General features: G+C 34.4%; 1 protein-coding gene across 33 annotated transcripts in view; it reads left to right on the top strand.

The window, feature by feature from the left end:
- CSNK1G3 (casein kinase 1 gamma 3) overlaps window positions 1-15,401 on the top strand; it is an 83,698-nt gene that overhangs the window by 19,894 nt on the left and 48,403 nt on the right. For 18 of the 33 annotated variants that reach the window (XR_010468819.1, XR_010468820.1, XM_005506692.3 and 15 more), the window contains exons 2-4: window positions 1,498-1,917; window positions 5,723-5,763; window positions 12,399-12,468. The exons of 2 other annotated variants lie outside the window; for them this stretch is intronic. Coding sequence is in view for 25 of the 31 variants with exons in the window: in XM_005506692.3 (XP_005506749.1) it covers window positions 1,740-1,917; window positions 5,723-5,763; window positions 12,399-12,468 (289 nt within the window). In the remaining 6 variants the exon portion in view is untranslated. Of the gene's footprint in view, window positions 1-872; window positions 953-1,497; window positions 1,918-5,722; window positions 5,764-12,398; window positions 12,469-13,055; window positions 13,151-15,401 lie in introns of those variants that run through there. 13 more of the 33 variants (XM_065045303.1, XM_065045300.1, XM_065045290.1 and 10 more) reach the window with 8 other exon arrangements.

Raw genomic sequence — 15,401 nt, 5'->3', positions numbered from 1 at the left:
GTGGTAGTGCTTGAATGTGCAGGATAAAGTTCTAGTCACATAGATTTGTATTTTTATCTGAAATGCGTCTTTCTGTACCATACTGCATTCATTACACACTGCTCAGGTCCTTTACACTTCCATTAAGCAAGACTACCTGGACTGGAACCTCTATTTGCATTTTTTTATTGTTCTCAGAACAAGTATTTCATTCCATCTTTCATAGTAAGGTGATCATATTTCTTTGCCTGTTGAATTGCCATGTGCTTCCTTGTTCAGATCATAGGTTGGTCAGCTGTTTAGAGATTTTAAAATATTATCTAGTTATGACCATGCTATGAATATCCATGGTTCAGTAGATGCAAGTATTCGAGCAGTTTTTCATATTATTTGTTTTCTCTACTGGATCTTTTTATTTTTAAAACATTGTAGTAAGCTATGATGTAAGTACTAATTTGTGAGAAATGGGTTTGAGAAGTGTAGATGTCTTCAGTTCAAAGTGTTTAAACTAAGCTCCTGATGACTATCTTTAAAATAGGCTCTAGTACATGAAATGCATTATTTTTTCAGAGGATATTTTCTTTTACTGCAGTGTATTCCCAACATTGTAGCAAAGTAATTTTGAACAGAGATTTAATTTGCTCTGAAATTTTCCTATGTAGTAGCCAACTATCTTGTGAATTTTTGGGTTTAAAACTACTGTTGACAAATAGAAAACAATATCCACTGTTCTTATGGGCAAGATAAAAATGTAAGCTTTCTTTGCATTCTTTATTGTAGTGGTAAGCTAACATTATGTTTTTACTAAATGGTATACAAGGGGAGTGGGGAAGCAAATTGATGACATAATTAAAAGGTGCAGGGGAGAATCAGTAAAAATATTCTGTTTTCAGGATTTAGGAGCTACTGAAAGAACTGAAGTGTGTTTTCCATGTGTTTATACGTTGTGCATCTCAGAAATTATTTAGAAAGGGTAATTTAATCATTTTAATCTTGAATATATTTCTATAATTTCAATAATTATGTAGCTTGAGCATTTCATTAGATCAACAGATACTACTTGTAAAAAAAAAAAAAACAAAACCAAAAAAACCAAACAAAACAAACAAAAAAACCACACACACAAAAAAAAACCAAACAAACAAAAAACCAAAAAACAGAAGTAAAATGCTTTCTTTGGCACAGCCAGCTTAAGATTCAATGAGTGTCTAAATGCCAGTTTTTAAGTGTGCTTACCTACTCAGGATGTAGTTTTGTTTGTTTGTGTGGGTTTTTTTTGTTGTTTTTTACTTATCTGTTGCATTAAGACTTGAGATTTTTTAGCGTACTTCAGTCACACCAATATCTTTTGCCATTGTGCGCTAGAATTAAGAGGCTTTAACCTTCCAGTAGTACTTTTTATAGAGAATCTGTAAAGCAAATATAATTAGTTGGAACTTAATTGTATGATGGGTTGGAGGGAGAGGTAGTTTTGTACAAGAATCTTACTGTATTGAGTAACTTTCTTTTCTTTAACAGAATTCCTGTAAAAACTAGTAAGTTTTGCTGGTATTGCGCATCCTGGAGATAATATTTGTACTACAGATGCTACCAAGGCTTTGTGAATGGGATGGACACGCTGCTATTGACTACTTACTTACAGTAACCAGCAAGGCACTTCACTGGTGATGTTTTCATTCTCACGTTGTCCAAAACTGGGGTTTGCTTATCCTAATTTTTAAAAAGAGGAAGAAATCAAGGTGGAGTACCGTAAACTTGACATGGATAATAAAAGGAAAGACAAGGACAAGCCAGATGAAAGAATGGCACGGCCTAGTGGGAGGTCAGGCCATAATCCACGTGGAACTGGTTCTTCAAATTCTGGAGTCTTAATGGTTGGCCCTAACTTCAGAGTTGGCAAAAAAGTCGGATGCGGTAATTTTGGAGAACTACGGTTAGGTAAGATCCTTGTTTATTTCACTTTACATTATTCAAGGCCATTGTATGCAGTCTTGGCATGAACACACTATACAGCTCTTCAAGGTACTTTCTACATTCAGTTAGGTTAAATTTGCCTTGCCTACCTTTTGTGGCTTGACCTTGTCCAGCGCAAGCTCTATCACACATTAAGAATCTCCGTAGCAGGAGAGTTTCTGGGACTAAGTGTTTTCTAAGTGTGCAGTGCTATCCTAAATTCAGTCAGTTGTCTCTACGAGGATGCTGGAAATTACTTCATGGTTATTGTGCTTTGCTACCTTTCCTGGCTTCCTGAGACAGTTTTCTGAGATATATTTGGGGCTAAGTGTAAGTGATATACATCCTCCTCCTCCTGTAGGTCCGAATTACACTTCTGTGGTTTTGCAGACAGTGTATCATAGAATGTAGGAGGCATTACAGGGTTTTTGACAGCAGCAAGCTCTTTGATTCCTTCATTTCCTTTCCATCCACAGCAGTGTAGTGAGGCTAAACAGTGAGCTGTTGGTAGGCTGGGGCAGTGAGAATCCATGTGTAGAGAGAATCTGAGAGATGGGTAATTAATTCACATAGTTTCCTGCTGAACAAATGGATGAAAATCAAATGGTGAAGAAGGGGGGAACTGAGGAGGACCTGTGGAAGTTTGAAGAATTTGGGCAGCAAAGCTGGAAATTTTACCATTTATTAAAATGGATGCTAAATTATGGGTGTGGGCTTTTGAAAGAGTATGTATTTAGTTTTTGGGACTTACCTTTTTGGAATGACGGTGTAATTAGCAGGGCTTTTCAAGATTTGGGAATTCCGTTTGTGTTAACAAAGATAACTTGACCATTATGGCAAGCATATATTCCTGTATTCCTAGAAGGCCTGAGTTAATGCACTACTTCAAGGTGTAAAGAAGGATGGGTTCTAAAGTAGGATATTTGGGAGCAGGGTGGGCTATGTAGGTGATGTGTTTCTGTTGATCTGCATCTGGTAGAACTAGTACTCAATGTCCTTCAGGCAATGTTTTTAATGTAGTGCTTGCATAAAATGTAGCATGTTTATATATGCATATTTATAACATGGACAAAATATAACATTTTTTATTAAAGTGCTTTCTGGGGGCCTTATATCTAGTCTAAGTTAGAATGTGAACAAACTTCACATATTAGTACTGCAGAGGGATGAAACATAATATTCCTGGAGCTCTGACTGAGGATACTGAAATTAACACTGTCTAAATAAGAGGTACTCTTGTTATTCCTATTAATAGTTAAACAAAATAGATATATTTTGACCTTCACGGTGTTATATATGTGCCTCTGCAGTTCACAAGTCAAGCTTAAACTCTGTCTTCAGCTTTTCCTAAACTTTTCTAAACTGGCTTTGAATGATAATTTTTCTTTTAAACCTCTCTGTGAACTAAATCAAACTAGTATAATTAATGTAACATTTACTACTGAGGACAACTGTAAACTAGTAAATTTTTTCTTATCTGTTTTTCCCATCTTGGAGTGGTCATAACACACAGAGCTGATTATCTACTTCAGATCAATGTCAGATTAACTCATTTGCTTGCAGCAGATACAGAGTGAAATAATCTATTTCATTCTAAATACAATATTAAAATAGCTAAGACTTAAAGCCTGATAGCACTGAAATAAAATAGGACAAAACAGTAAAGGACATAGGAAGAAGATAATAATGTAGTGTACAGCCACCAGGACAAGTGCAAGCTTTCCCTTTTTAATGGCAACTTTTTTTACATATACAGTAGATAGTTCAAATCCTTATTTATTGTTATTTGTTGAGTAAGATGTTTTAAATATAAGTTACTGAAAGTAGGAGTTAAGATGGGTATTACAGATTCTGATTTAAATTTGCTATTTTTGCATTTGCATTACTGCAGTAGGAGGTAATTTAAAGTGGGCATCCTTACTACAAAAATGTACACGAGCGCTTAGTTTGTTTTATGTGTTTTTGCAAACTGGAATATATTTTGAGCATGTGTCTTAGGGTTGAATCTTAAAGATTTAAAGGAGGAATGAAGTTTTTAAAGAACAGTGAAGTTGTGCTTCAAGAGATTAAAAATTCAGTTACTATTCAGTAGCCATTGTAGTTCTTCTACCTGAGAGGAAAGGAATGGCCAGAATTCTGGAATAGCTTGTGGATCAAGTGGTAAGTTGGTGGTATGTGTGTGTGATGTGCAACTATTAACTTGCAAATGACTCTCTTTTTTTAAATATTGAGCTGTTCATCTTTAAGGCTCTTCTGAGTTATAGTTAAGGGAAACTGATGGGGTAGTAAAAGAAGGCTTGTTGCTGCCACGCATGATGCTTTATACAATACCTGTTCTTTTTTTAGAGGTAGATCAATACAAGTGTCAAATCTGCTGTCTTCCATGTTTTAAAGAGACAATCGTCATGAATCCCCACATGGGAAGTTATAACATGCCTTCTGATGTTTATTCAGAATGATTAGACTGTAATTACTGCATTTGGCTACTGGAATGTGATATCCAGTCACTTAAATATAACTGGATTTGTTGTTATAGCTACCTCAGTAGCTCATTAATACACCTAATAGACTGAATGATCCGGATCCCTTCAGGAGTTTTTTTCAGTGTCTTCTGGTTTGTAATAGCATGCAAAGACACTGCAGCAACTTCACAAAGTACACTTGTTATCAAAAATATAACTCAAATGATCATAAGAAAACTATTTAAGATGCTTGGGCTTCTACTCTAGTCCCTAAATAGGTCTTGTAATTATCCATTCTTTTGGTGGTCAGGTTAGGGTATGCTGCCTATACTGATTTTGTGTTTATTATTTTACAGGGTATGGGTAACTTGCTTTTTTGTAAAGTTGACCCCTTAACAGACACAAGATTTTAACACTTTTCAGCTTTGCAAGAGTACTCTATTTTTAAAAATAAGGATTAGAGCTGAGATCATAGTGTTTGACTATAGCTGTCTTTGCAGGGAACTTCTTTGTCTTGATCAATGTCTTTTCCCTGTTTGTTTTCTTTAACAAAACTGAGCTGAACGTGGGAAATTCAGACCTGAGTAATACTACAGAGAAAAAAGGAGGGTTGTCATTAAAGTTAACAAGCACTAAACCAACTTAAAGACTGTAGAGAAATGAAGTGTTGAAAGTGACAACTTATTTTTTCCTTTATCCACTGTTTTTTAATTTTACAGCTGTAAAGCTTGTTGATTATTTTAGTCATTGCGTACAGTTTGAAGTCATGCTTTTTGAAATATGCTTATCCAGTTAAAGTCACTTTTAAAGAAGCACATGCGTTTTCCAAATGAAGTAGGCATTTAACTCAGTAATATTCTTGCAGTGTTTGTTGTAACTTTAAGCTTAGTAAATTAGAGAATTGAGGGGAGAAAGTGTTCCTAGTTAATTCTAGCTTTAATTAGTGTCTGGCCTTCCAAATCCATGTGATAATTTTAACATAAGTTTTATATATTTTTCAGAAATAAATATGAAAATATAGACTATCACCTTCCACTTACAGTGGAATGTGATAATTTTCAAGCTTTTCTAGTGTATAAAAATTTTGCAAAAGTAGTGAAATACCTGAAACTCATCCTCAGTGAAACTGCTACTTTTTATATTATTCAAGAGCAAAGTTCTCTTTAAAGCATGGTATCAGACTAATAGAGCCACTTTCAAGTCAATACCAGAATATTTAGCACCTTAGATCAAAAATGTTTCAAAGACTTTTTTTGAGGTTTAGATGAAATTTTTCTTGAACAGGAAACTCAATGTCTCACATTCTTTTTCTTTGTTCTTTTTTTAAGGAAAAAATTTATATACAAATGAATACGTGGCAATTAAGCTGGTAAGTTTGTTTGTTTTTTAAAGGATTTGGGATGAGAAACTGATCAGAACTTTCCTTTCATATTTAATGGTTTGACTTCTTTAATTAAAATCCTTAATAGTTTTGTATGTTTTCAACTGACTAGAAGACAGTTGGTGATAGATGTAATTATATACTTTGGCCAAATTGAATAAAACCAGTGTTAATTGCTGTCACTATTCTAAAGGCTAAGTCTATGTTTGTAAAGTCGATGATGATTGACTGCTGCTTCGAGGATATCCAGTCTTCTTAGTAGATTCCTTTTTTGTGCAACGGTTAGAGGAACGTCGGATTTAGTGTGAATCTGACAGATTACAGAAGAGTTCCACAAATTCTGCAGGCTGCCTGTATTTTAACACCCTTACTCATGCCTCAAACAGTTTATTGTCTGTAATAATTGGTATTTACACATCTGTTTTGGTACACATGTTTTATTTGCAATTATGTGTAAAATATTTCCTTCACCTACAAACATGGTTGATTTGGATATTTTGTTAATATGTCACCCTTCTGCTTTTTTTGAATCTTTTGTCAGAACTACTTGGTTTACTTCCCGTTTTCCTTAGGGACACTTTTAACTTCTTGGTGGCTGTTTTCATAACCCAAGTACTTCAAGATGAAATTCAGTTGTTTACTTTTTGTTATTGAAGGAATTTTAGGACTCCCATTAATTTCTTCTTGCTGCAGTAGGACAGAATTTTTGACTTTCTGGTTTAATAAAGTAAAAAGGGAATTATGGAAACAGAAATAGAAATACATGGCTTTAGGTGGGAAATCTAAAAAGTGTTGCACATGTATGCTATAAACTCCTGAAAAATATTTGTATCACTATCCTTGCTGAGAAAAGTACTTATTTCAGCAGCAGTTACGGATTTTTAAAAATCCACCTTATGTTTTGAAAGAGCAACATTGGGTGCAGTTTTGTTGGTAAATGTGTTTTATAACAGATTTAAATTCATGATCTTAAAATATCTTGAACTTATTCTGTATGTCTGGTTAAACTTGAAAATTGAGAATTGCTCTAGTTAAAGACTATATACTATAAAGCACATTCAGAAATAGTTTGCAAAATAGTGTTTTTAAAGTATTAATTAGTTAATTAATGTAGAGCAAGAGAACATTTAAATCTGATCAGTGAGTTTTGGTAAAACCATTTGTATTATAGATGCAACCATTAATAAACTCAGCTACTATATCAGCACATTTCAGCTTCCAAGGAAAATACAAGGAAAAAATAACTACCCTTGTTTCCAAATTGCTCAGTCTTATAGCTGTTCATTTACAGCTGTATAAAAAGCTTGAATTATCACTTCTGAATGACTGACTTCAAAGTCACTAAGGAACTGTGAATACATAGTGGACTTTACCATTAGTGGTATGAAAAGCTATAGTGTCTCTGCAGTAAGCAGATGAAAGGAATCATAGTGAAAATCAATACTGGAGTTTGCATCATCATTCCAAGGTAAAAATACTTTCATTAGCAGATAGGTTCTTTTAATGTGGTTCTCACTTTTTTCTTTTTTTTTTTTTTTTTAATAGCATTCAGCTTTTTTGTATTTGTTTCTAAATGGGAAGGGATTTGTGTCACAAGGTTCAGTCTGTTAAAAGCAGCTGCATCTAATTGTAGGATTTTGTTGAATTTTGGCTTTTTTGCTCTTTTTCCTACTGGAGACAGTGCCAGGATCTTTTTGTAATGGTTGGTTGTACTTGCTTGTGGTATGCCATTCTTTCCCTTTTAAAATGTAAGCCTGACAGTTTAGTCTGTCTTTGGTACTTACTCACTTTGTGCTTTAAGAGCACTTATTAGGCCTGTGCTCAGTCTTTGTTTAGTTATTCTAAATGAAGTACTTTTAATTTCTGTTGTTTTGCTGTTGTACTTCAAGTTTAGCCCTCCTGGATGGGATTGCTTTAATTATGTATGTTTGCTGGTTGGAGCAGTTACCCTTGGAAATACAGTTGTGCTGTTATCTCTCCTGTGGTATCTGAAAATCACATTTGTATTCCTCATGATAGCATTCCATTGTTGACATACTATTTTCTTGTGAGCAGCAGAGCATCTCCTGTGCCAGATGTTTTGTGTATAAATGGCAACTATATTCTCTAGTGCAGGAGGATTGTGTGGGTTTTGCTCAAGACGATTAATTATAATAACTACAATGATACAGCAGCTTGCAGTAGTGCTTCTGATGTTAAAAGTAAATGCATTTTATAACTACTGTTTGACTTTTTCATTGTGTTGAATTAATATTTCCATTGTAGCCAAAATTATGCAAGTATTTTCCTATTTATGATGCTTATGGCAATTTCAGGATTTACTTGTGTAAGGAAATAGTGTAAATGTTTAATTTTTCTGTGTGAGATCTGAGGCTCATACAGTGTATGCATTTTAATATATAAGTTTATATGTAAATGTATATTTATTCTGGGAAAATAGCTATGGTTCCAGCAAATTACTCTTTATCTGACGTCTTTCATTATGGCCTGTTCTGGTTGGGCAGGTGCTCAAGTTTGAAAGGTTAGAACAGACCTTTCATTTGAAAGAACTGGAGTGAGACTCTTAACTGAGCTTTATCAGTTTTGCGCAGTCTAGTGATGTTCATGTTTCGCTGGTCTGTGAATATACAAATTATTATCTGATCACACAGTTCTTCAGCAATAAATATTTGGTATGGATGAACTGTACCTTTCCTGCTCACCTCTTCATTTGTTGTTAGATTTACTGCTTTTATTACAGGATCCTGGACTTCATTTAACCCTCCTATTCGCTATTCAGCTCTTCCCTCTCCTTCATTCTTCTTTTTCCCTTTGACAAATTTATCTATTTCCCAAACTTACCTCTTCTGCAGGATGCTTAACCACTAACCAAATACCAGTTAAAGGATGTGCAGGAGTCACTGCTGCGTTTCATCTATCTTTAATTCATTGATTCATTAATCATTCAACTGTTAAGAATTTAATCCTTAAAATTATAAATGGGGTGCATGTGAAGAAGATTGTGGTTGGTTCCAAGGCCAGAATATTTCCCCCCCCACCTATTGTTGTTTTTTAAAGAATTATTACAGTCTAGAATTATACCATTTATAATATGATATTATGATAGTATTATGATATGATATTTATAAAATGATAAAATTTCAGAACCTCTTTAAAAGGCCACAGTAAATCCAAGTCAAGTGCAACTCTCTTCAATAGACTGATCTTTTCCTGTAACAAGAGCCCTACCTTTTAAAGAATTTTAAATATTTTTATTATTTCTTTTTTCCTGAAAGTAGCTTTTATTTGCTGTCACTTAAGAAAATACAAAGCAGAAACTGAAGATATACTGAGTAGGAGTTATCACTGTCTGATTGAAAACATGAAAAGTACATAACAGTTGAATGTTTATATTGTGCTTTGGGTTAATATCAGAGTTCTTGAAAATTTCTAACCTTACAGTTAGAGTAAGCAAACTGTTTTCTGGGTGCCCTTTGGAAGGGAAATAGCATATCATGGAAGCTGTATAGGGATTTATTTGATCTATTTGGCACAATAATTGCAAAAAAATGCATTATGAACTTGAAATAAATTTCACGTTTTAGGTGTCTTTATCCTTTTGTTTGAATGTGTAAGCATCCCACACAAAAAAAAAAAAAGGGAGGGAAGAAAAACTTTGTTCAAAATAACCTCTCTGAACTAAGGAACAGTTGTTTCAGATGCTCAGGTAACGGTGCTTGGTAAAAACTGCACATTAATTCTTCAATGGCAGCAAGATGCTGACTTCTCATTAAGAGACAAAAATGCCCTTTTGCACAGAAAATAAGCTAAGTTTTAATATAGAAGCTTGGAAATAATTAGACTTGAATGTAAAAGCAATGTAGTGAAGGTTGTTTACAGAACATTGCAGGAATTCTAGAATGGTTCTTTTAGGATACTTTAATGAAGACCTAAGCTTTTTTAAGTAAACAAAATACACTAATTTCTTTTGGTAAGAGCAGAGCTTGGCTTCAAAGTCCTCTGGGATTAACATAATGTTTGAACAGTTGTATGTTCCCTAGCTATTTTTAGGTGCTGAAATGTACTGAAATACTAATGAAAATAGAACCATGATTTGCCATTTATTCTTTATTCTTGAATATGCTTTTTAGACTTATTAATAAAAAAGTAGCTACAGTGGTGTGTTCTTCATTCTTATGTTATGGTAGAAGATTGCATTTAATATACTTTTGTCTTGATTTATACTTACCTCTCTGTCTTTTTCCATTTATCAGTTCACTGCATTTTGCAAAGAGGGATGTGTAGGAACAAAACAAATTTTATATGAGGAGCTTATTGTGCTTGTCCTGTCACAAGTTTTGTTGAACAAAAGATTGTATTTCCTTTGTGTGTTTGGAGTTACTGAACAGTCAGGAAGATTTCTAAGCCTTCTTACAAAAATAAGGCAATTCCAGAAGACTGTCAGCCAATAAATGGGCTACAAGTACATAGTACTGCATTTTTTTCCCCATTACTCGAGGGAATAACAGTATTTAATTGGCGTCTGCTAGACAGGGTTTTACTTAGTTGTTAGTTGGTGTGTAGTTGTCAATTTAGATTTGTTTGACTGTTTGAGAACATTTGCCTTCTGGAAGCCTGCCAGAACTGTTTCCTGCTGATGACCGAATGAGGTAGCATTCTTTTGAAAAAGTGTAAAGACATGCCAAAAATTGGAGGGTGTTGTGGTGTGTGTTGTTTTTTGTTTTGTTTTGTTTTTTGTCTAGTTGCATAGATTGAATACATTCAGGCTATTTTTCATCCTTATTATGGGACCATCTTATAACATTGAATGGTGATTAAATTGCTAAGGTATTATCAATTAAGGAAAAACTGTATTTGAATAGAATTGAACTGCCCATGAGCCAGTGTCTTATCTTGGTATATTCTGCAAACGTGGAGTTTTATAGACCATTTTCCTCTTGGCAGGCAGAATTACAAGCTTTAATTAGAAACAATGTAGAGAGTGGTATATTTTGTAACTAACAGACTTGTACAATGCTACTGCAGGCAAGCTAGTAGCTAAATTGGTCTGTTTTATAAAGGTTAAAATGTTTCAGTAATTTGCTTCATAGTGGATGTTCTTACACTTCTGGAAGCTTGTTACTGCAGGTTGATAGTTACACTGATTTGTTTAGGTATACAGTTACAGTAAGATATTAAGGGTTATCGGTCTTTAATATGTAACAACAAATTTCATATGTTCTTCTCATTAACTATAAGACACACCTTTCGGTGGCCCAGTTAGTCTTAGTTAGATATTAGGTTTGTGAAGGATCAGCATCTTTTTGTTTTAGAAAGTTCCTGCTCCCTTCTTTGCAGTGAACTACAGTATTCAGCTAGGATGAATGCTCTGGAGCATAAAAAGCATGTATGAAATTGTTTTGTTTGTTTGTAGAAACTGTTACACTGGCCTTTCTTTACTATCAGGCTTCAACCTCTGGCACCCTGGCAAAATCACATGTGTAAATTTGTCCTGACAAGGACTTTGGCTGTAGGACTAGCAGCGATTTGAAATACCTGATTATTCGAGGGAGATTGCTTGAGGAGGAAGACAACTAAGTTTCTCATGATTGCACATTGGCTCATGGGTTCTATGTCCTGGATGTGCTACTGGGAAACAACACAGCTTACTAAACTGTTAGCTTCTGGAGCAGGTGATGTGAAGAAAGAGATGAGCACCTTGCCCAAACTTTTCCTGAAAACTGACATCCAGTGGTATAAGTTATTGCTGTTAAGTGTGTTTACAGTCTTACTAATTACATGCTGCAATTCTATTCAGAGCAGTCAATGTAAGACTAATGCACAGTTAATATCTAGATTATCACTGATGCATTGGAAGATGTTATGTATCACAAGAAACCAGGCATATCCTCTAAAGGTGCTCTACGAAATTACTTTAAGAATCTTAGGATAAAGATATTAAAGTTAGGGCTTTCATTTAGGCTGCTTGTGTGTTCCTGTGCTTGATCTCATGTCACTTTGTTCTATTAGGCCTTACCACAGAACTAAGATTTCATTAATTTATGTAAATTATGTTGGGAAAAGAGATATACACTCTACAAATTTATTCTGGTGCACTTTTTTTTTTTTGTTTTGAATTTAGAGTTTAGGATGTTGCCACTGAATTTATACTAAGATGTTACGATTTGGTAGTTTTTATCAAGATCCTAGTAATTTTATTTTATTTTATTTTATTTTTAATAAAGATACCTTTATATTGTGTAGAAAGTGTGTGGGGAGTCCTTTCAATCTGTTAAGCTGCATATCAGTGCTACCTTTTGAGAGCTGCAAGACACATCACCCATGCGCTTTGGAGAGGCAGATTATTTTTTAGCTGTTCTGTTGTGAGTCTGTGATTGGGTGTATATGTAGGACCCCAGTCCCTTGGAGCAATACAAGGTGGGAATGTCCCTATATGCCCTAGCTTCACCTGATTGAGGTTTAGGTTTCTTAGTTAATTACTAGTCATTTTGGGTAAAACAATAAAACTTTATATGTGGCTTGGAAGCAGTAGGGTTAGTTTGGCTGGTAGTAGGTTAGTGTTTTAGTTTCTGGGCTTTGGCAGAGAGGCTTTGTTTTAAATGTTGTTTTTGTTTTTAAATCAGGAGCCAATGAAGTCGAGAGCACCACAGCTACATTTGGAATACAGATTCTACAAGCAGCTAGGATCTGGAGGTAAAAAGCAGTGTCATGCATTTTACTGTGATGTAATCCAGTATCAATTTTTGACAGAAGTTTTCTGAGTTAGGGGTACAAATCTATTTATTCAAGTGTCTCTAGCTACTTTAAACAGAAAAACGCCCCATGAAGTGGTGGGTTAATGTATACATTTTTCTAGTATTGTGAGATATTTTTGTTCTACTCTTTAAAGTGTGTATATGAAATCCTAAGACTAATAAGTCTTAAATATTACATACTTCGTGTGGATAGGGGTGTACCTTAAACTAAGCAGTCTTAGACTATTCCCAGTTTTTCTTTGAATAAACACTATAAATTGCCAAATCATTAATCAGTTAATCACATATTTTTATTTAAAGTTGCTATGATATTTAAAGAGATTCAGTTTCAGTTTTACCTCCATTGAAACAACACATATTACTGCTTACTGGTGTTAAGCCTCTTAAATACTTTTTAAAAAGTTTAATTTTAAATGCAGTTTAAGATTTTAATTTGTCATTTTGCTCCCTGTGGTCCCTTTATACCCAGAAGTACTTTTATGATGATCCTTTCAAATATACAATTATCACCTTTTGCTTTTATAGGTGAACAGTATCTAAAACTTCTCACATAATTTTGTGCCTTTCACAAAACTGTATCTAGTCAGTTAGCAAGACGTGAAGCTTCTTAAACTAGAAAAGTGAGTACAATTTTTCCCTAAATCAGTTATACCCTAGGAAAAAAAAAAAAAAAATGATGTATTTTCCTTGAAAATGTTCCTTTTATTCCTATAATAGTTTTTCATAGGTCATGTGGTTAGTTTGTTGTTTTGTGGTTTTTTTTTTTTTTTTTTTTTTTTTTTACTAATGCAGATGTTTATTGTATAAAATTTACTACTAGTAGTTTTTTTATATACAGGGACACTTGTTTGTTTTTTCTATGAAAGGCAGCTTGGATTTGGTAACGGTGATTTTAAAGTTATGCTAAAACTAGAATAAAATACTATTTAAGCTCAAAAGTAATCTCTGAAAGTCAGGGAATACAAGATCAACATGCCCATAAAACTTCCATTTCGTTGCCTTGAATATGTGTGTTATGATGAATGTTAATACTTTTAAAATACTACCTTCACTTTCAAAAGTTTGTGATCATATGTTCATTGATGCAGAGACTGGATAGCGTTTCTCTAGTTAAAGACCTTCTCTAGGGAAATGTCCTTTCGAATACTTTCAATCCCTATAGAACTTTTTTTTTTCTTTTTGTTTTTGATGCTGTAGTGTGAATGCTCTGCAACCAGGTATCTTTTGAGATAGACAGTGTCATGTCTTGCAAAGAGCTATTTCTGTTGATAGATGGAAAATGAAGCTGCAGAATGTCTGTGCGAAGCGTTGAGTCTTACATGGTTGTGAGTTGGAGAAAGGCACCAGGGCGCAATGTCTGGTTTTGTTTGTAAGTAGTTCTGAATCATCAGCATACACCAGATTATCATTGTGAAATAGCTGATAAGTGGAAAGCAAAGATCTGAATCGCTTAACTAATTAAACACAGCAACCCGTAAGTTAGGGACAGTACCGAACTGTGAAAACCAAGGTTTAGATATCTAAAATAGCAAAGGAGCTGTGTAGTGAGGTAAGAATAAATCCGTAATTACTAGCTTAAACTGCAGGCAATAAGCAATGCTTCTCAGAGGTAGGAACCCATATGGGAATGTTTCTTGGGAAAAATGTCTTAGCAAATGTAACTTAACTTTTTGTTTACTGAGTTAGACTGAGGGACTGTGTTTAATGTAAGAATGTAGGCAAGTCAAAGTTAATATGCTTTAATTCTGATATCATTCAGTCTTTGTAACCCTATTGGTTGGGTGCAATAACTTCATCATTTTCACTGTTGCCTTATTGAAGTGCTGTAGGGGAGAATGATTCCTCTGATCCTTTACAGGAAGACAAGGAGACCTTTGAGATGAAAACAAGATGATGAAACTGATGTGTTACTAACCATCTTCAATATTTATGAATAAACTTGTTATAGACCTCCTCTGGTGTCTAGGTAACCTGCTTTTATTCTGAAGTGAAAGACCCCTTCAGCAGCCATAGAACCCCATAAGCTCTTTTTTGAGTCTTGTTTGACTTGCTCAGGCACCCAACATGACACTGATTTTAGAATTACTGGTTCCTTGTTTTTCTGCAGTACTCTACCTTTTTGTATCTTTGCAGGAGTTGGGCCTTCGAGCCCAGAAAGTTTTGCAGGCTAAGGTTCTTTCAGAAAAAAAGTTGCATAATTATATAATTTATGTCCTCATATAATCTAAGACAATTGGTTTTACTTTAGTGTGGGTGTTCTGTTTTGTTTTTTTCTTTTCTTTTGGGGACATACATGTTTGCTGTCAAGAGAATATGTAAAAAATTTTGTCACCAGAACAGCTGGAAAACATGCTGGTGGAAAGTTGATGGACCAACCAATGAAGTCAGGTAGAAGCTGATCTGTTCTATATCGAACAGGAGATGCTGAAAGCTTTATGTCAGATTTATCCATACAGATAATGTTGCTTTATGGGCAATCTACTCTCTTTTATTAGAGAGTAGATTGAAGGAAGAGTATCTTCATTTTGCATATGGCAGAAGAGTCCATTGTAGGAGGTATAAAAATAGCTGCTATTCCTAGAAGAAATTTGTAGTAACTGTGAGCAATTGGTGGTTTCTCTGATAAGTAATTACTGGCTGTACTAGCAGTTGCAGTTGACTGGAACCTTCTGGCTACTAAAAATCCTTATTTGCAGGCTTTCTTAATCAGGATGAAGTAGACTTCCTTAGCTGTTTTTGTCCGTTGGTACGACACTCTTATAATTTCGGCGATAGCTTTATGCCCGAGTTTGGACTGCTTCTTTTGCATTTAATGGTATTAAATAGACTTCCTGCTTGTTCTCCTTGTGTGTACGTGCAAGCATGTTTATT

The sequence above is a fragment of the Columba livia genome, chromosome Z, assembly GCF_036013475.1.
Source record: "Columba livia isolate bColLiv1 breed racing homer chromosome Z, bColLiv1.pat.W.v2, whole genome shotgun sequence".
Lineage (NCBI taxonomy): Eukaryota > Metazoa > Chordata > Aves > Columbiformes > Columbidae > Columba > Columba livia.
The sequence above is the reverse complement of the archived record's forward strand: the minus strand, read 5'-3'. Positions and strand labels throughout refer to the sequence as shown.